This window comes from Lemur catta, chromosome 1, assembly GCF_020740605.2.
Source record: "Lemur catta isolate mLemCat1 chromosome 1, mLemCat1.pri, whole genome shotgun sequence".
Classification (NCBI taxonomy): Eukaryota; Metazoa; Chordata; class Mammalia; order Primates; family Lemuridae; genus Lemur; species Lemur catta.
This window is the reverse complement of record NC_059128.1, coordinates 168087022-168107311: the sequence shown is the minus strand read 5'-3', so window position 1 is coordinate 168107311 and position 20290 is coordinate 168087022. Positions and strand designations below refer to the sequence as shown.

The 20290-nt window shown below is 47.0% G+C and overlaps 1 protein-coding gene across 1 annotated transcript in view; it reads right to left on the bottom strand.

Moving 5' to 3' along the window:
• The window catches only part of EPHB1 (EPH receptor B1), a 282512-nt gene that overhangs the window by 102980 nt on the left and 159242 nt on the right, over nt 1–20290 (bottom strand). Inside the window, exon 5 of the mRNA XM_045560222.1 lies at nt 7776–8111. Coding sequence (XP_045416178.1) covers nt 7776–8111 — 336 coding nt within the window. The remainder of the gene's footprint in view (nt 1–7775; nt 8112–20290) is intronic.

The window sequence follows — 20290 nt, the reverse complement described above, 5'->3', positions numbered from 1 at the left end:
GGAAACTGATCCCAAGGCCTAGAGAATTGTCAAAGAGTCTTCCTTGCACAGGAAAATATTTGTGGTCCAATGTTGCCTTTATTTACCCAGAACATTTAATGTGCCTTTTCCCCCATCTTTCACATCCGCTCAGAGAAGATGTTAATTTTCTGAAATTAAACACTTAGCTTGATTACTGTTTTGTTAATTGCTGCATTCAGAAACCCCTGGTGCTCCAGCCTGTTTAACACGGATGGTACTGTGAAAATGATAAGCATGGAGCCGGCGTGCAGGTGGACAGACAGCAGCACTGGGATGCCATCCCGATGCCCCACTGTGCTTGTTCCAGCAGCCGGGGCTCTGCCAGTGGGGACTGGGTAGGACAGGCCAGGGTATAGCAGAGTGGCTCCCACGGGGCCATGGTTTGGGGGAACAGTGCACACAGGAAGCCCCAGGTCTCACCAACATCTAGGGGCTTAATTCTAGTCACAGCCCCCCACCCAGCCCGATCAAGGACAGACCACACAGACAGCTTGAACTACACCATTGGCTCATGCCTGAGCCTAGTTTAATAAAACGGAGACATTCGTTCATACATTTATTTAGTGATTTATTCACTCAATCAATGAGCATTTATTGAATGCTTTCTGTGTTTCAGGCACCCAGCTAGACACCTAGCTAGATGCAATAGCCAATAAGACAGGTACAGGGCACGCTCTCCTGGAAATTACAGTCGGCTCATGAAGCTAACTTGCCACAGGAGTGTGGAGTGGACAGATCACCAGGATCCCTCATCCTGCCCACCTTCTTTGCTAAGGACACAAGGTGAACAGCAACTATCTAATAATCCAACTAGTGCTCCTTCTGTAATGGGGGTATTCATACGCTCATGTAAACTTTGAGCAGGGTAAGGAACTTCCTACAGCCTCATTGCCAGCATCCCCACTGTCACTGCGCAAGTTGCATACTTAGAGTGCCTGGCCCAACATGGACTAACTGAGCAAATAAGGTCCCTAGGTCCTGTGGCCCTCTAGTCATCCTAGCAGGGTGAGGGCATCCTCAGCAGTTCGCCAGCTGTTAGCAGCACCACTAACCACTGCTCAGAACCTGGAATGGAAAATTCCCATGCCCAACCACTGTGTGGCCCAGCAGGTGACATCCATCCATGAGAAGTTCAAATTGGCCAGTTAGTGAACACACTGTCACTGGAACCACAACCACCGCCACAAACTGGAATGCTCTCTAGCAACAGCACATAGTTACACCCGTACTTTTACGATGGGAGACTTGGCACCATAGCAGAGGGTGGTACCAAGAGCCCAACGGGGGGCCTACACCCCCTCCAGTCACTTCCTAGCACAGTCACTTGCGCACCTTGTGACTTTTCTGAGCCTCTGATTTCAGTCTCAGTGAGTACTGTGGACTAGAATGTGAGGCCAACAAGAGCACAGATTTTTGTCTGTTTTGTTTCCTGTTTTGCTTCTGGTGTCTGGAGCACTGCATGGCACACAGAAGGTCTCAATAAATATTTCCTGAGTAAGTGAATAGAAGGGAGCCCCTAACAAGCAGGTACTGTCAAGTCGGTAGTTGGTAAACAGTCACAAAGAATGTGTTAAATGAATGAAGACCTTGCCGATGTTAAAGTGCTCAGACAAACAAAGCAACCCCTTTGAGTGTGGGTGAGTCTGCTTGTGCTCCTCTAAATGGATCAGGGCTCATGGCATCATCCTAAGCACCATTCCCTAAGTTTTCCTTCCAGGAGCCACAGAGCAGGAAGATACCTGGTTACCTGACTGATCTGGGAGGGATCTTAAGATGTCACCTGTGGACCACCAGGACACAATCTGATCACCACACCCCAGCCAAACACTCACATGCTAATGCTCACCTGTAAGGACTCAAGGCATCTGGCAAATATTTATCAAGGCTCTCAGTGCCTGGCCGTGTGTGGTCCCTTCCTCATGAAGCTGGTGGTGGGTGAGAAGGTTTGATTCTTTACACAGCTCCATATCTAGTGGAGAACCCCAAGGCTGCAGAGGGTGGGAGCCATGACATCAGTCACAGGCAGTGCCACCTGCTGACCTTCGTAGCCCAGCAGATAACACATCCCCTTTTGGAAATGGCCAATGTCTTTCTGAGGCAACGTGGAAGTTCCTCCTCCATGCCAGAGTTTAAGAAACAATAAAAACAACCTTTCCAGAATTAATAATGAGAAGAAAGCACTGAAATGAACTCTGAAATTGAATTAAGAACAGTGAAAATTTTATTTACTTAAGTTTTTTTAACTTTTCTTTATTAACTTCAATGAAAGTTTTCTTTAAAGCCATTCCAGTCTTTTTAAAGTTTTCATTCAATCTTTACTCTGCTCTGGAGCAAATTTTGCCTGCTAATTTCCAATGAGAACATCCCTTAAAAACAAACTGGTTTCGACATATGGATCTTAACACTCTACATTTTTACAGGCAGCAGTGTAATATTGTTTTAATATTTAATTTTGAGATTTACATAATATCTTTCCTCCAAAGAGCTCAATATATTGCAATATCATAAAATTCCTTTTCATATTCAAAGATTATTCTTTATGCATGCAAATACTATATTTAACCAAGGAATAATGCAAATTAGGTGATGTAGTCAGTGGAATTGATGGGCTAGGTAATTCTTTTGTAGGAAAAGTAGTGTATCTGAGTGACTTTAATTGTCTAAGAACTTCAAAAATGCCTTAGAAATGGACAAACTATAGGGGCTTGTGACTATTAACAGAAGTAGCGCAGTATTTTTTTAAAGAAAATTAAATAATAGGTTGTGCCCATGTGCTGGGCATGATGGAATAGTATTCCACATGCAACAGGCACAGCGGGCCATACAGGACCCGTGTGCAACGTAAATGTCAGATATAAATTGTGCTGATGGGCTCATATGAGTGAGGGGGGAAGTGCTGCTTTCCAAACATATGAGGAGGAAAGACAGGCAGGCTCCTCTGAGCACCAGGATAATCCAGTGCCAGGTACTCCCGCCCTCATCATGAGCTCATTGGGATGCAGAGGTTGCCAGCTTCTTTTCTGGTGCCTACTCCTCCCAGTGCAGAATGGACAAACAGATGTCTGTTACATATCTGATATGGATAACATCAGTCCCAAACAAAGAGACTGAGAAACCTTGGAAGGAAACAGCCTAGGGAGAAAAAGCCCAGCAAATTGCTCTCTGGCTCAGGACATATTCTCAGAAACGATGCTAATCTTCTAGTCCATAGCATAGTTTACAGAGTGATTTTCTATCCACTGGCTCATTTGCTTGTCATTGCAGTACAAGGAAGCACATCCTATTCTGTGGGCAAGATATGAGGGATTTTGGCAGTTAAATGAACTTACATGAGTTGTGTGAGGGGCAGAGAAGGAACCCTAACCCCAGGAAGCCTGCACTACACCTCTGCCACTATGAGCCCAGGAAGGGAGCCCAAGATGACTGCCCCACTGTGGAATGAGATGGGGAACAGCACACTCACCAGTAAGGCTTGGGCAAATTAGATTAACCCTCTCAGTTAGAGGTTCACACCACAGCCAACAGGCCAAATCCAGAATTGGATTTGTTTGGCTCTCGAGCTTTAAAATTTTCTAATCAGTTGTCAACATTTTAAATCTGGCTTTTCAGCTTATAAAATCAGGCTGCTGGGCATGGCAACCCTTGCTGGAACTGAGTAGTGGCTGCCTCTGCGTTCTTCAGTTCCCTGCTGTCCTCACCACTCTCTATTGCCTCATACCTCCCCTGCTTTGCTCCTTTCCATTACCTTCCTGGCCTCAGGGGCCTTTGAGTTCATTCTCTTTCACTTAGATGGTCCCAGATTCATGTGCCAGTCTGATTCATCTTTTTTCTCCCCCAAAATTTCCTCTGAGGTCTTCTTCCCCAATTCTGATACTCTGAATCTAGTTGGAAGGAGAGAGAAGTAAAGTTTGTCATTCACTTAATTCTCTCTGACAGCCAGATGATCCATCAGCCATCAGCCTGAATCTGGGGCCAGATGCCACAGAGTGACTGCAGGAGTTAGTGGTGATAACAACCTCTCTGCAGATCACTTGGCCACTGAAACAGAGAGAGTTCCACCTGATCAGGTCTATTTTAAACTCATGGCAGCTGTATTCAGTACAAGGATGCATCCCTGAAGACCTCATGTAAACCTGAGCTTGCATAATTCATGACCAAATATGATGGACATTTTTTTGACAGTTAAAGTGGCCTAGTTATGTAGCAGCATCTTAGAGAGAGCTTACAACTCACACAGCCCACCATAATGCAATTTTTGCTCAGTGTGAGGATCAAATGACCACAAGCCTGAGTTTGAAACTCAGAAACATCATTTGCTGGCTGTGACATCCTAAGCAAATTCCAAAAGCACTCTGACCCCAGTTTTTTCGCCTGACCCAACTCATCTCTGTATAGAACTTGGTAGAGGTTGGCATATTGGAGGTGCTCAAAAATGGCAGTTCTCTGCTACTGCCTTTGGAATGGATGAAAATCCAATCCTGAGACTCTCCAAGTGATACGAGGTCCTTGAATAATCATGACTATATACATGACTTGGGGGTGTGACAGAACATAAGGGCTCTCAGAATATCAGGACTCAACAGATCCTTGGTGTTCTTCCAGACAAGCTTGCCTCTGAGTAAAGAACTGTGTCTACTATGCTCAATGACCTAAAAGATGATTACAAAATCTCCAAGGTTACAACTTGGATTAAAGCTCCTGAAGTCCAGAAAAGCCTATTGTTGGAGACTATGAAACAGGGAGCCCAGAAGAAATGCCTACTTTTAGGACAGGACACCGTAAGGCAGAAGCAGACAGGTGACATTCTGCTGACTTTCTTCTAATCCTGGAATCTCTAAACCCCTTTACGCCTGATTCCTTATCTGAAAAATGAGAATAATGATGCCCAGTCATTGTGTAATTATGAGGATTAAATAAGTCCACATATTTCAGAATTCTCTGTCAACTCAAAAGAATAATAAACATGAAATATTACCTATAATAATTATTACTTACTTATTTTCCAGTCAGGACCCACCTGATTCAAAAATGGTCCTCACCCATTTCACAGTTTGGGTAGTTTCAGGAACAGAGTAGGCACTTGATAACTGGTCTTGGTCAAAGTCGTTACCTGCCCTCTACCTACCCCTGACCCGAACAGTAGGACAGTGGTGGCCACAGACACTGACAGGGGCCACACCATGCTGTGAGGCCAGGGGAGGCAGGCTGACCTGGATGTCACCCAGAGTGGACCACCTCAGGGGTGTGCTGGGAAGGAGTTAGACATATCATGACCTATTTGGTGACACATGGGGCCACCCACCTCATCCCTTAATGGATCTGAGTCATTAGAGTTTTTATGATGCCTACTATTTAGTCTCCCTTCCATATCTTGTAAAATGCATAGTTTCTGTTCATGTTTCTAAACCATTCTTGCAGAGGTTCAGATTTGAATGTTTATTTTGATGGCTCTCATCTTTTAAAAAATACTATCTGTTGATTGAAAATAATTTTCATTCACATACGGATTCACCAAACCAGAGTGATAGCACCACACTTCTCAGAGCCACACAGCCCCCGGGTTAGGGGCTACTGGTCACCTTGATATTTGTTTTATAATAACCATGTGCTACCGAGAAGCAGCTGCATCTTTCTCTCAGTGATTGTAAACTTTCTGATACCAAAATTCCAGGAGTACCAGAGAAGAATTATAGATTGGAAGGTGATAATGGAGGCTGGGACTCCAATATCAGGGAAGATTAAGATTAAAGGGCCCATCAGAGGGGGGATAAAATGCATGAGAAATGTATTGGTGGAGGAGCAAATGGGTGAGGACAAAAATAAATAGTTTGAATATTGGGAATGCAGGGCCCCTTGCAGGAGCCCTGGTCCCTCAGCTCCACTGAACCTGGGAATAGGCAGACGGCAAGACAAGCAGATGGGCAGGTTCGGGAATAGCAGGGTAAGGGAAGGGAGGGGCAGAAATAAAAGCAAACCGATATAAGTGGCAGGTTTGTTCTCACATGCTTAGAGAGAGGGAGAAGACAGCCAAGCCCAGTGTAACATGACAGCCTGGCAGAATTGTTATTCTCAGAAGCTGGGACACTAAAATATTTCCGCCAGTTTTGTGCCTTAAACTCTCTGAGGGAAATACTGCTAACAAAGGCTGCCTATGTTACATGCTTAACATAATGCAGAAATCACCATTCCCTTTTCTTTGGGTAAGACAGAATGTCACAACCTTTGTCTCCATGACACTAAAACTGTGGCCACCAGCTGGAGGCGTCTACACTTCCACTCCTATTTTCTCACTACACACGTATGCATGTAAACACGTGACCATGCACATACACATAAACACACTCCATGAACACACACACACACAGCAACAAGGCAGCCATCTGGACAGGCATGCTCTCCTACAACACCTTTTTTTCCTTCTCTGTTCTGACAGCTTAAACCCAAGAATCATCTGCCATCAAAGATGCCTGGTGTTAAAAGAAGCAGAATGAGTCTGAGATTGGGGAAATGAGGAGTAGCAAAGGCTGGAGTAGGAAAGAGGAGGACAAGAAGGGGAGACACACAGAGGAAGAGAGCGCAGAGAGAGACACTTGTTTCATGCTATTCTGCTCGAAAGCTGTCCTTTTTGAATTTGCTCATTGAGAAAAATCTATAATTCCAATTAAGGCCATGGTCCACTGCCCACAGCCCCCACTGTCTGTCAATGTGATGCTCACTTCCTCTCCGCAGCCTTGCGCTATCACCCCAGGGGAGAGATTGCCCATTTCTCTGTAACTCCCTTGGCGTTTACTGCATGTGTGCAGAATTGTACCGTGCAGCTTTGTACCCTGTATCTGTGTCCTGTAAAGGCTTTAGTTAATGAATTTCATGGGAGGGACAACAGTGGCCAAGTATCACTGTATCCCTCACAGTGTCTAATCCACAGCGTGACACACCATAGATGTTAAATAACTGTCTCTTAATAATGAGTGAGTAAATAAACGAGTGAATGTATACATGATTGGACTGGTTAAATGGTTATAAAAAGAAATGGATTATTGCAAGAAGTGTGAAAAGGAATAAAGAGAAAAGATCAGAGGAGTAAGACATACAGAAATAAAGAGAAGAGCAGGAAATGTGTTCTGAGCTGTGCATGCCGCAGGGGTGTACTGGCTATCAGGAGTTATCTATCGCCACATATCTGAGGTCTCTGTAACAGGTACCATTCCTCTGAGCAAGCTGGAAAGGAGAATGCACTCTTGAATTACATGGGTTTATTGAAAAATAATCTATGAAGGTGATATTGACTTGATCATATCATTTCTGGAAAGTTTCTTTCATTGGGTTTCCATTAAAGCATCATTGGTGTTCCTGTTCTCAAGGTGTATCAGTGCCTCCACTCACCTACCCATCCATCTACCCACCCATAGTTTGTCCACCCACACACCTGTCTGTCTGTCCATCTCTCCATTCATCTTTCTAACAGTATTTGTTGAGTCGGATGCAGAGCACTGGGTCCTACTGTGGCTTCGGTGGATGTCTTTGCTTTTATACTGGGCACAAGAAAATACCCCAATCTGAAGCTCATTCTCAGGGGTGAAACACTACACCTGCCTTCTCCGGGACCACAAATGTCCACCACCTGCAGGCTACACTCCTGGGAGGAGGCCCGAGGGCAGACTGGCAGGATGGGTGTGGCCACAGCTGTATCCCTGCACAGAGAAAGAGCCAGCCACACAGAACGACAGAAGGAGCACAGAAGCCTCTAGACTTACCAGCTTGGTTCGTGGTGATGTTGACAGAGACGTGCTGTGGGGGGAAGGGACTCTTGCTGGAGACTCCGTTGATGGCCTGGATGTCAAAGGTGTAGGGGGTGTGGGCCCACAGGCTGCTGATGGAGACACGGCACTCGGTCAGGCCCAGCTGCCTGGGCACAAACTCCACATTGTCGTCACAGCGGGAGCAGCTCCGGCGGTCTGCCCGGCACTTTTTGCAGATGATGTTGTAGGTCACATCATCCCGCCCACCTGTCTCCCTTGGAGGATGCCACTCCAGAATGATGGACGTCTCATTGACGATGGAGATGACGTTTCGGGGACCCGATGGGACGCCTGCGTGGAGACAAGGAAGGGCCCAGTGAGGCTAGGCAGAAGCTTCCTTGTCCAGTATCTCTCTGGTCTGCCTCCTTGTCATGTGCGCTTGCCCTCTCCCCTTCCTCAACCCTAAATCTCCACGCTCCAATCCATTTTGGCAGGAAAAAAAAAAAAAAAACCTGTGGACAAAGATGGCAAACTGTCCCAAACTCCCCTTTCATTTACATGTGATTGAATTCCACTGGGGATTTCCTTCTTTCAATCACATGTGCCAAAAGAAAGGGTTCAGGGACCTGAGTTCAGGTCTTTTTGTTCTCAGGACCAAGCCACACTCTCTAGCCAGGTTTAGCATTAATAAGTGTGTGTGTATTAGACCCTTCCGGGATTCCTCATCTTTTCTTAATTGGTGTAGAGCTCAAGGGCATAGGGAGATGGGGGCCCCTCCAACAGCCCCAACAAATCCTGGAATCCTGCACAAAATCTCACACAATTTGGGATCTATGTGGTTTTTGCATGGTAGCAGGCATGTTTCTCTGTAGGACAGGCTGCCAGAGCACCTGAAGAGATAAATATTTATTACAGTGCACTAGCTTTGGTGCACAAAGACCAGAAGCAGAGTTGGGTGGGAGAGATTCACGCAGCCACTACTTTTTACCCCATGATATAAGAAAAACATAGGAGTGTGTTCCAGACATTCTGCTAGCTGCTTTACATGCATTACTTCATTTAATCCCCCTTCAAGAACTCTACTGAGAAGGTATAATAATTATCTGATTTTTATAGAAAGAGAAACTGAAGCTTAGAGAGGCTGGTTATAGGTCACATAGGTCTATAAGAACTGAAGCCAGCGTAGAAATCCATGCCTGCCTGATTCCATAGATCATGTTCTTAACTATAGCCCTTCTCTGAACAGATTCTCTCTCCTACAAACCAGCTAGGCTCACTGGGACTCACAGAGGGCAACCTCTTCCCTCTGCACAGCTCTGTTTATGGCTGCTATTCACAATTTGGCAAAAGTTGAAATGCTTTGTTGCAAAACTCTGAAAAGACTGGTTCTTTGTAGGAGAGCAAAACGTTGCTGAATTAATGGCTGCAGTGGTGAGCATTTTAATACTGAGTTGGAGAACCTGCTGCCCAAGAACAGAACAGATCACAGCCTCGGGTTCCCAAGCCTGAGCCTTGCATATCCTCGGTGTCTGACTGACAGAAATGAATCCTGCCTGGAAGCCCCCTTCTGAACGGCAGCTCTGCGAGAGCAGCCACTCCGGACACTAATGCATTCAGAATTCACACACGTGACCGTCGCCAGCTGAACGAAGACATGTGTAAAGTGGTTCATGCTGGAGACAGGAATCAAATGCCAACACACAAAATGAGGGAATAACAACAAGGTCGGGGGGCACAAGGGAAGGAGTCTGTGTTGAATCAGTCAGCGGCAAGCAGCTAGAGCAGAAAGAAAATATTAAATCAGGTTCTATGAAAACATGAAAGAAAATCAGTACTGTCCTATATAAAGCCTGTTAGGCCTGAGCTAAAGCACAGTGCTCACACACGCTTGTGACAGCACAGAATTCATGAAGCATTTTTACTGAAGTCTTGCAAACAGCATTTAAGAATTGCCCGCCCATCTGCCCAGAGACAAATATCCATCTCTTTTTGAATCCACACACAGCTAGTACTGGGAGGGCACTCAATACTGTCCCAAGTGGGCTCTTCCTGGCCGGGGCCAGCCTTGCCCACACTGCACAATGCACTAACATCAGCACTGGTCAGTGCCTGTCTTCCAACCCATGAGACTCAGACCACCAGCTCCCAGTGGCCAAGGTCACTTCTGTTTGCCTCACCTTCACCGCAGACAGCCTAGCCTCACCCACAGGACACTGTTTCTCATCTCAAAATAAATACGTTCACTGAGGGCTTGCTTTACGCTGGGCATGGGGTAAATCTTTCTAAACATTCTCTAGCCTCCTTGGGGCATCCTGAGGCTATCACTCAGAAAGCAGCCTCGAGTGGAGGGTCAGAGGCAGGGACTGGCCAAGAGAAGGACCATCCACCCTTCCCTCCTTTGGGGACCTCTCCCCTTCAAGTATCTCCTTCCTTCCTTGAGCTTTAACGTCACCTTCTCCCCTGACACCAGCTTCTCAACTTAAGCTCATTTTCAAACCCAAACACCATCACCTGGCACCTCGCTGCATTGCACACTTTCTTCTGTACTCTCCAGCCAAGCTTTTCCAAAGAAGAGTCTACACTTAACTATCTCGCCCCTCTCCCTGCTCAGCCAACTGCAGCCTGGTTACTTCCCCACCCCTCTGCCATGACTGGTTTTCCTTTGCCCTCCTACTTAACAAATCCAGGGAACACAATTCAGTCCTTACTTTCCTTGATACCCTGTATAGTCACCAGCCACGTCCTGGGAGTCACTTTTCCATATCCCCCAACACACAGACCATCACCACAGTCTGTCAGCTCTATCTCCTTTTCCTCAGATCTTTCCCTTCCTCTATATCTCCATGGCCTCAGAACTCCGGGCTTCATCAATTTTTCCACCCTATTGCAAAAGCCTCCCAATTAATTCTCCAACATCACTTTTGCCTGTCTCTGATCCGTTCTCTTCTGCCAGAGTGTGAGTCCTAAAATGCAGATGGGATCATAGTGTCCCTCTGCAGAAACACTTCTGCTCTCTGGCTATCCAGCATGTTTGCCCTCCTTTCCGAGTCACTCAAATCCTGTGGGGGAAGGGGCCACTGCTCTTGAGCTCCTCTCCCGCCCTTGGCCCTCGCCCCTCATACCATAGCTGGTAGGAGCATTCCTGCAGCTTCCTGTGCACACTAAACTCTCATACCTCCGAGCCTCTACACAGTGTTCATTCCTCTGTCTGGAATTGCTTTCCCTCTGTATCTACTTGATAATCTCCTGCTCACCACCCTTGGAGATCCAGCATTCATTCCACAAGGAGCTTCCCTGACATCTAGCAGTCCTGCACTCCCCCTCTGGGCTCACAGAGCCCATGACTAGACACCTACGCCAGATTCCATCATTACATTGTGATGGTCCCATTCTCTGTGTCGCCCTCACCATGCTGTGGCTTCCTGGTAGGCAGGGGCAGGTGTCTGGTTTGTCTCTGATTCACAGGCCCTTCTTACCTGGTTTCCCACCTCTGCTCAGTGTGCATAGCCAACAGCCCCACGTATATCCCCCCTCCAGCGAGAAACAGGATGGTCTGCTGTAGGTGGATGGAGGGGGCCTCAGAGAAGCCTGGAAGCAGCAGCAAGAGCAGTGAGGACCCACCTGTGACTCTGAGGGCAGAGGCTTTGCTGAGATAAAGGGGGAAAGTGAAGAGCTGGATGGAGAGTCCTGCCCCGTCATGATCTTGAGGCGTCCACAGCAGTGGGGCAGGCCCACTCTGCTCTGTGCCTGGCTATTTGCTCCCAGCTGCTCAGGAAGAAAAGCAGTGGCTTTCTGGGAAGGCTTTTGTCCATGTCTATTTAGAAACAGCTTTTATATAAAGCAACCACTGTTCCCTTCTCAGTCACTTGTGCTTCCCAGAGCAGATGCACCTGGGGGTCATGGTTGTGGGTTCCAAGAACAATGAATCTGAATGCTTTTCTTCCAAGGAGAAGGAACAGACATTAAGGAGACCTTTCCCTGCAGCATGGACTCCAAGAGCTAGGAGAGCCGGAGCACGTCCTGCTGTGCATCCTTCCCAGGCGAGCACAGGCGTGGGGTGTGTCCTGTTTCTCACAGAGTGAGCACCAGTGCACACTTGAGGAGGTGACCTGAGTCTGGGCCACAACCAATGACTGGGACCCCATTCACTATTCATTCATTCACTCATTTACTCCTTCCACAAATACCGCCTACATTCTTTTAGGCACTTGGGAGGCAGAAAAACAAAGATGGGCAAACTTCTGCTTTTATGGAGCTTATATTCTGGTGAGAGAATCCTGACAGGGTAGAAGCAAACACAGAAATAAATGAGATGAATTCAGGTAAGAATGAGTGCTATGGAACAAAACAGCTCTGGGGCTCAGATGGCAGCCCAGCAATGCTGAGCTCTGTCCCGTATTCCCACGAGGCCTGCTCCAGGCCTGGCAAGCCAGGGCCCCGTGCTGGGTAGTTAAAATGATGATGCCCCAGATATCTGTGCTCTGACATCCTGATGAGGTGGGCATGTTCCTGCAGGTAGACTGCTTGGCCTCCTTCATGCCTAAATGAAGAGTGTGACCAAGTCTCCCTAGGGGAACGTGCGAGGCCAGTTCTCCACCCATCCAGGCATTGCCTCCTGGGCTTGGGGCCCTACGATTGCAGGGAATATTCATCCAGTATCTGGGCCCCCTGAGAATGAGGCCAACTGAGACAACCAAACAAAAACACTACAAAGGGGAGCAGAGACGGAAGCCAGAAGGAAGAAATCTGCCATCTCCATCAGCAGTGTCAGGGCTCGGCACCATGGTCTCCTGTCTGAGCTCCCTGCTCTTCCTCATTTTTCTTAATTACATACAGACAGGTTTTCTGAAGCCTCTCTGATCTGTTGCCAAGGTTACTACTGATGAATGCAGTCTGTTAAAAGGGCTAGGGCAATTGAGTCCTTTTAAAAGATGGGAAAAGTGTTGAGCTGTGATTTTCTGTTTGGGTGGGGAGGGGGTGTGTGGGTCTTGAGTTATGAGGATGGATCTCCAATATCTTCCAGGATGTGCCCGAAAGGTTGATGAGCCTGCGTGGAGCATGGCTGTCATCAGGACCTCAAAGAGTTAAATAGGATCCTTCTAGACCCACAGGGCCAGCCCAAGTGTTGCTGTATTAGGATAGAATCTCCTGCTTCTTAATGTGAATTGGACCAGATGATTTTTTTAAAGCATGGGAGATAGGGTGGGTGGTAGAGAGAGGGTGAGTTTATTTGTAGCCATTAAGCTGAAAATAAGAGCACTCCTGAGTAATCAAGGGGAAAATCTGCTGAAGACAGGTAAGCCCCCAAAGGCAATTCCTTTATCGGGAATCTTAATAAGGCCAACCTCTTGGTCTCAAGGATTTATAAGTAAATTCCAGGCTGGTACAAGGTGCCAAGCAGGTAGGGACCAGCTAACTGCATTGCTGCAGCCAGCGTTGTGTCCTTAGACCCCTCCCCATGGGGAACTGGTGAAGGTGACAACCATGGTATAGTGACACTCCCCTGCAAAACCCCACATGCAGGCTGGGATTGTGCTCGTCAGCATCAGGCCAGAAAGGGGCCCTCCCCACTCTGTGCATGACCCCTTGGAGAATCTGATGAAAGCAATGGAGTTCTTCCCCAGAAAAGTCAACTTGTGTTTGAAGACACATGATTTTTCAGACTCTGAGCAGGTTCTTAAGTCCTGTGAAACCAACTAATGACCCTCTCACACATTAAAAAGTCGAAAAGTATTCTCTAGTTGGCTGATCTTGAGAAAGCAAACTTCTAAGCCTCAATTTCCTCATCTGAAAAATGGTAGTCCTGAGAATTTAGTGAGATAATATGCCTGTAGAATTTGGCTGAGGCTGGTACACAGAGGAAGTAGGTAATGTCACTGGCTATTTTCAGTAGCCACAGCAAAATGTATTTGCAATGTCATTATTGGATGGATCATCTGGACTCTTCACCTGCTCATCTAAATAAGACTGACCTAATTCAACCACACTTCCTTGAGCAGAGACCCCACATTCAGAATTGTGGTGAGTGCTGTGAAGGCCATGAAGATTTGGAAGTTAGTTGGGGAATCCAGATGTAGGACCCCACATTTGTCAAGTACAGAGAATGTGGATACATATAGTTAAGGATCAAAGTGATACAGACACAAAGGGTTACAGATGTTTGGGAAAAGGCAAGATCAATGCAGATGGATGTATTTAGAGGTGATGTCTGGGGGTCCTGTCAACAAAGGAGCTATACTTGGGGAAACACACCTTACAGGCTGCCTGCTCCACTCTGTACATTCCAGGCCACCTAGCCCTCATAAGCACAGGAAAGTGTAGATCCCTAGCCTTGAGCATGGGGTTGCATCACCAGATTGGGTCTGGCTCTTATTAGGCCCTGGGCTTGTGACCTGTGTGTACCTGCACCTCTGTTTCCTGGCCTTCCAAGAGGTAGTCTGACTTTGAAACAGTTTCTGGTCTTCATTGTCCTCCTCTGACCTCTGGGCAAGGAAACCTCTCCTGTATCCCCACAGCAAACTGTACCCTGTACTCATTCTCCCTTTAAGAGAAAAGGTTGAGATAGGGTCTGGGAATGAGCCAGGAAGGACATTTGATACTCAAGACCCCTGAGTATTGATCCATCAGGAAAATGCAACAAATGTAATATTCTCATGACTGAGAAGAAACAGGATTGTAGTTTGGAAAAATGACTTCAATATCAACTTCAATATTGAATATGTACTTCAGTATGGACTTCAGCATCCTTCAATATGGAATGAAGGTGAAGAGGTGGTAGAGAGGGAGGACAGAAATGACATCAGGGCTAGAGATGGCAGAAGAGAGTGTGTTGTGAGTGGTCAGGAAGGTGGCATGGTCCAGGATTGCTTCTCCAAAATCAGGGCATCTCTTTCCCCACTGGCCACTGTGACACAGCTACTTAAAGGAACCATGTCTGTCTGAAAGCTCAGAAGGCTTCCTGGAGAAGATAAAAGTGTCTTTGAGATCTTTGAGATTTTATGGGGAAACAGGAATCAAGAAGCAAAGGCAGACGTAGAAATGGGGGCTGTAGAAGTCTGAAGAGCTCTCCTATGGGGCAAAATATGCAGGAAATCAAGTCAGCTGGTTGTTATGCCTTTGCCCTAAACACAATATACAGGGATGAAAGCAGCATGGGTTGGAGGGTAACATAAGCCAAAAGAGGAAAAGTTTTCAGCCATAAGAAATGTAGTAGAGTTATCAAATAAACATGAATTCAGCTTCATGTTCACTTGTGGTTTCTTCTTTGGTAACCGGTTATTTGAAAACAATGCCAAAACAAAAGAGAACAAAATCAAACCTTTATTCTTTCTAGCTGCCATTTGTAGCTACGACACTCCCCAGTCTAAGTTCAGCTCTTTCTCTCCTTCTCCCTGAAGCAAGTATGACATTAATTTGTCTTCCACCATTCCCTTACCAGATGCAGAATTCCTGGAAGATCAGACAAGAATGACCAGTGTTTTAGAGCAGTGGTCCCCAGTCCTTTTGGCACCAGGGACTGGTTTCATGGAAGACAATTTTTCCATGGACTGGGGACAGGGGTGATGGGGTGTCATGGGGCAGGGGTGCAGAGCTCAGGCAGTGTGCACAGCCTGTTTTCTAACAGGCCACAGACTAGTATTAGGCCGCTGTGGGAGGTGGAGACCGCAGTTCTAGAAGAAAGGGCTGTGATGGCATCATGCTGGTTCAGAACCTTGGAGAGGGGCATGAGCCTGCTTGTTTCCCCACCCCTTTCACTAAGGTTCTTCGGCTGGTGGTGGGAGAGTTTCCAAAGATCCTATGTCAGGCACCATAATAACACCACAATGACAGGGATCGGTGGCAGCTGGGTTTGTCAGGTGTCAACATAGTGGGAGAGAGGCTATTGAGGCCATATTGGAAAATCAGAAATAAGTTACCAGGGACCTGTGGAAAATGTTGGCACCAAAATGGACAGACTGATGAGTTATTTAATGAATGCCAAAGACATTCACCTCTCAATGGCAGAAGTTTGGAGGGGCTTGGGACCTTTAGGAAAAACATAGACAAAGGATTGTCTGCAATCTGTTCGTGATGTGTACCAGACATACAGGGCATTTTTTGCTCAATATGGGGAAAGTAGTGTCTGGAATCTGAGGTGTCCCTTCAAGAGAGGGAGTTGTGCTGGGGGCTGAGGCAGAAGGGGCTAGAAGGCTGACTGATGCCTGTCCCAGTGCAAGCTCAGGCACCCTTTGAGGCTCCTGTCCTCAAAATATAGGACGTCCCCCTGGGGCAAGGAGGAAAAAGCATTAAAACTCGGGAAAATCATGTTGGTTTACTTTTCCTAACAGCCATGTGAGCACAACCTTCTAAGACACAATTTTATGTCACCTTTGGAATCAGTTTAAGATGAACCCCAGTAGCAACTTACTAGGGACGGGTTATCACAGGTCTTCACATTCAGATGGAATAGGTTGAATCCTGGATTTTGGCATAACCTCTCTAAGCCTGAGCATGCTTACTGGTAAAATCAGGATGATGATAATTGCAAAGGAGTGTTGTAAAGGACTACCAATTAAGCAGTGTAAGTAAGGGGTTATCAGAACAGTGCTTGTCACTTAGTATGCCTTCTCTACTGGCAGATGTACATTTTTATTCATTATCATATGGTAATGATGAATTCAAATACAATGGCACAGGCACTGCCCTCATGGAGCTTATTTTCCAGTGGAGAAGTCAGACAACACTTCAATAGGTAGATAAATACATAATATCAGCAGTGATGAGGCTCGGATGATAAATAGGGACAGTGTGTTGGGGTGGTGAAGGGAGATGTCTCGGAGGAGAAGCCATCTAGATAGACACCTGACGGTGGTGAGACAGGAACCAGGCCAATAGCCAGAGAGAGTGTTCCCCAGGCCAAAGGACTAGCAAGTGCAAAGGCTCTGAGGTGGGAATGTGCTTGGTTCATTTGAGGAAGATCAGGGAAGCAGCATGGCTGACAGGATAGTGATCAAGATGGAGAGAGGTTGTGCCAGAGATTAGAAAGACAGTGGAGGAGGCAGGCTACATACTTGCTGGTTGCAGCCTGCCAGGAATTTCATTCTCAGTGAAATTTTACTCTAAGGCAGCCACTAACCAGAGGAATGACATATTCAGACCTTTTAGGTACCACTCTGGCTGCCTTGTGGAGGACAGGCTGGAAGGGGATAAAGGTGTAAGAAGGCAGACCAAATAAGGCCACATAGTTATCTAGGTGGGAGGCAGTGGTGGCTTGGACCAGGGTGGCAGCAGTGGAGGATATGAGAAGAGGCAGATTCTGAATATTTTTGAACATCTCTGAATAGAACGGTCTTTACAGACATTACGTCACTAGTTTCTCTCCACAACTCTCTGAGGCATTATTATCTCTCATTCTAACAGTAAAACACTGAGGTTCAGAGAGACAAAATGGCTTGCCTGTGGTCACACAGTCACTAGCCACAGAGGGTCAGCCACACAGGTGTGCACGCCAGGTACCAACAACCAGAAGGACTCCCTGTCCTAGTGCTTCCTGTGGACACGGCACTGATTTGCCAGAACTTGCACGAATGACCAACATTGGGTCCTTTCCCTGGAAGAGGTTTCTGCAGGGAGCATCTGAAAAAGCAGAGAGGTGGTGTTGGTCTCCATTTCAGTAGAGATCAATATGGAATTCTGAATTTTCTTTTACTAATAAACCATATGTGCAAAGAACGTCTTAGGCATTTTTGTGCATTACTTAATGAACTCCTTTCTTCCCAACAGGCTGTGAGGTAGGAACTATTACCCTCTGTTTACATAAGAAGAAACTGTAGCTCAGAGAGATGAAGTAACTGGCCCAACTCACACGGCTGGTGAGTGGTGGGCCTGAGACTGGAGTGCCGACCTGGCGGGTTCCAAAGCTCAGCCTTAACACTCTTCCACCCAGCGCAGAGGTACCTAAGGGTTTACAGCACAGATGGGGAGCAAATGCATTTGCTGGGGGCACGTGGAAGCTCTCATGGAGGCAGGAAGCTCCTGTTCCTGATCCATCTGAGCAGCTTCCCTGAAGAAACACACCACCGTGTTTCCATGACTGTGCTGAGCAAGTGTGCACGTGCTGCTCATTAGGGTCTTGGACACACTGGGTCTGTACTCAGGCAATTCTCCTAACCATAACAGTTAGTAATAAGAAGAAATGATTAGTCACAACAATGAGGGACCCTGTTGAGAAGCATTTTGGGAGCATCAAAGAGCTTAGTGTTATACATTTCACCCAACACCTATGTTTGTAGAAAGTAATTCTTGTTTCTCCTGCTTCAGTGGAGCTAATTGTCTAAGAGAAAGGGAACAGATTCTACTTTCTGGGAAAAGAGGCAGCCCCTCTACCTGCCTGAGCTGAAATCTGAGAGCCTGGGTTTCCCTGGGACTACAGAAGCCATTAGAGGAAGCTAAGGTCCACGCAGACTTGAGAGGCAGCATATCTCAGTAGGAATGTGCTTACAACCAGTCTCGGGTCATTGTCTGTGTCGGAGAGGGATAGAAGGTTGAATCTTCTAGTCGTGGTCCAAGGTGACGCCAAAGAGAGGCAAGCTTTGATATGTCCCTACCCTAGAGAATCCCTGGGGATACTCCAAGTCAAAAATAATTGTAGGTCATGTCATCTTACAGACTTGGCCTTCAAGATCCCCTTCCTACTCCTGAAACGAGGCCTCAGAAGGCTTCTGGAATAATGAAAGAGGCACTGGGCTCACAAAGAGAGAACTGGGGCTAAGTCCCAGCTTTGCCACAGTGTGACCTTAAGTAGTCACTCATACTCTGTGAACCTAATCATTCACTGATTCTTGGCTGATCAATCTATCCATGTTTACGGAGACCCTCCTGTGCATTATGCTATGTGTGAAAGGTTATAAAAAGTTCACCGATGTCCACCCTGAGATGCCGAAAGTCTGCAAGGGAGGTGGGTACCTGTACAACAGCCGCACGAATGATTGACTGATGAGGCTGGTGGAGATCCATTCCCTGAGCCTGGAGATGGCCAGGCATTGCGCTATGGGGACTTGGAGGAGACACCACCCTCTACACACTCACGGGAGAATCGAATGGCAGAACACACATTGAAGCATTCAGTGTAGCTTAGTGTGCTGTACATGTGTAAAGGACTGCCTGGTACAGTTACCCATGAACTCCTGTCTGTCTCTTCACCCTCTGGAAGGGAAACAGGGACGAAGTGAACACCTGTGCAATGCGTAAAAGACATTACACAGAACCCTTGACCTGAAGGCCCTCTAGAGCAGGAAATACATCCTCCTGCCTGGGGCTCCCAGGGGCCCAAGCAGACCTCCTCTGCAGGATCTCTCAGCCCTACAGGTGGGGTCCCTGACCCAGGCCCTGCTCATGGCACCCGTGACCCATCCCTCTCAGGGGAAAGGTTACTATGGGTCTTACTGCTGACCAATCAGTACATTAGGCCATGCTCTGCGAGGGCAGGCTCCAGGGCACTTCCTGTCACTGGAGGCAACAGTCTAAGCCCATTAGAGTCCTCTGAAGTCAAAAGACTTTGAGACACACCTCAGTCTTCGGCACAACAGAAGGATAGACCTTCCTGTGCAGAGTCCCTTGTTCTGGATGCCATTTCTAATGGATGCACTCAGGCTCTGAATCATCCCAAACCACTCATTTGAGTTAGTGTATCCTGATGCAGCCTAGAGCTCAGAAAGTCTCTCCATGTAGATGTAAGTGTGGAGACTGAGATCTGACAGGAGTTTGCTATGCATTTTGAGATCTGGTTGGCAGCCACTGGGCCAAGGTCCATCAGGCATGAGGGTCACACATGATGGAAACCTTGCAGGTGAAGAATCTCAGCTTCCCCGGAGCCACTCTCAGGAGTGCAGAACCTGCTGGTCCCACACAGCACACAGCCTACTGTGAACTCCCAGGTTCTAGGCAATGATGGATGAAGGGTATGGGTCTTCCAAGGTGTCTTTTAAAAGAAAACAGCCATCTAGACTGGATTGGATGAGTCCCTGCTGCATGCAGGGAGTGGGGGTTGGTGGTGGGTGGAATGAGGCCTCCAGGCTGCTGCATGATCAGGATGCCCATCTCCCCCCAAGACCTGAGGGAGGGTGGTGCCCATGGAGGAGTCCTGCATCTCCACAGTTTATCAGAGCTTATCAAGAGCTCCCTCCCTGGATGGCGGAATTTTTTTTAGTTATCGTAATTCCCCATCTTTTCTATAGATCAGAATGGCATCAAGATAACAGCTGGAAAGGGACTATGGGTTCAATACTCATGGATTATTTATTCCATTTTCCTTGGGAATACACAGAAGAATCTTCTAGGCACTGACTCATGCAGTGTGAAAAGAGACATGTGCTGCCTCTCTCCAGGTGCACAGAAAAGGCTCTGGTTCCATAGACAACAATTCAAGGTCAAGGGGACAAAAAAGAGAAATTTAAAAAGGTAGGTATACTTTCCAGGGCATTCTACATCACCCAAAATCAGGGCCTGATTCTGACACTTCTAGACACTAATTCTTAGAATGCAAAGAAACG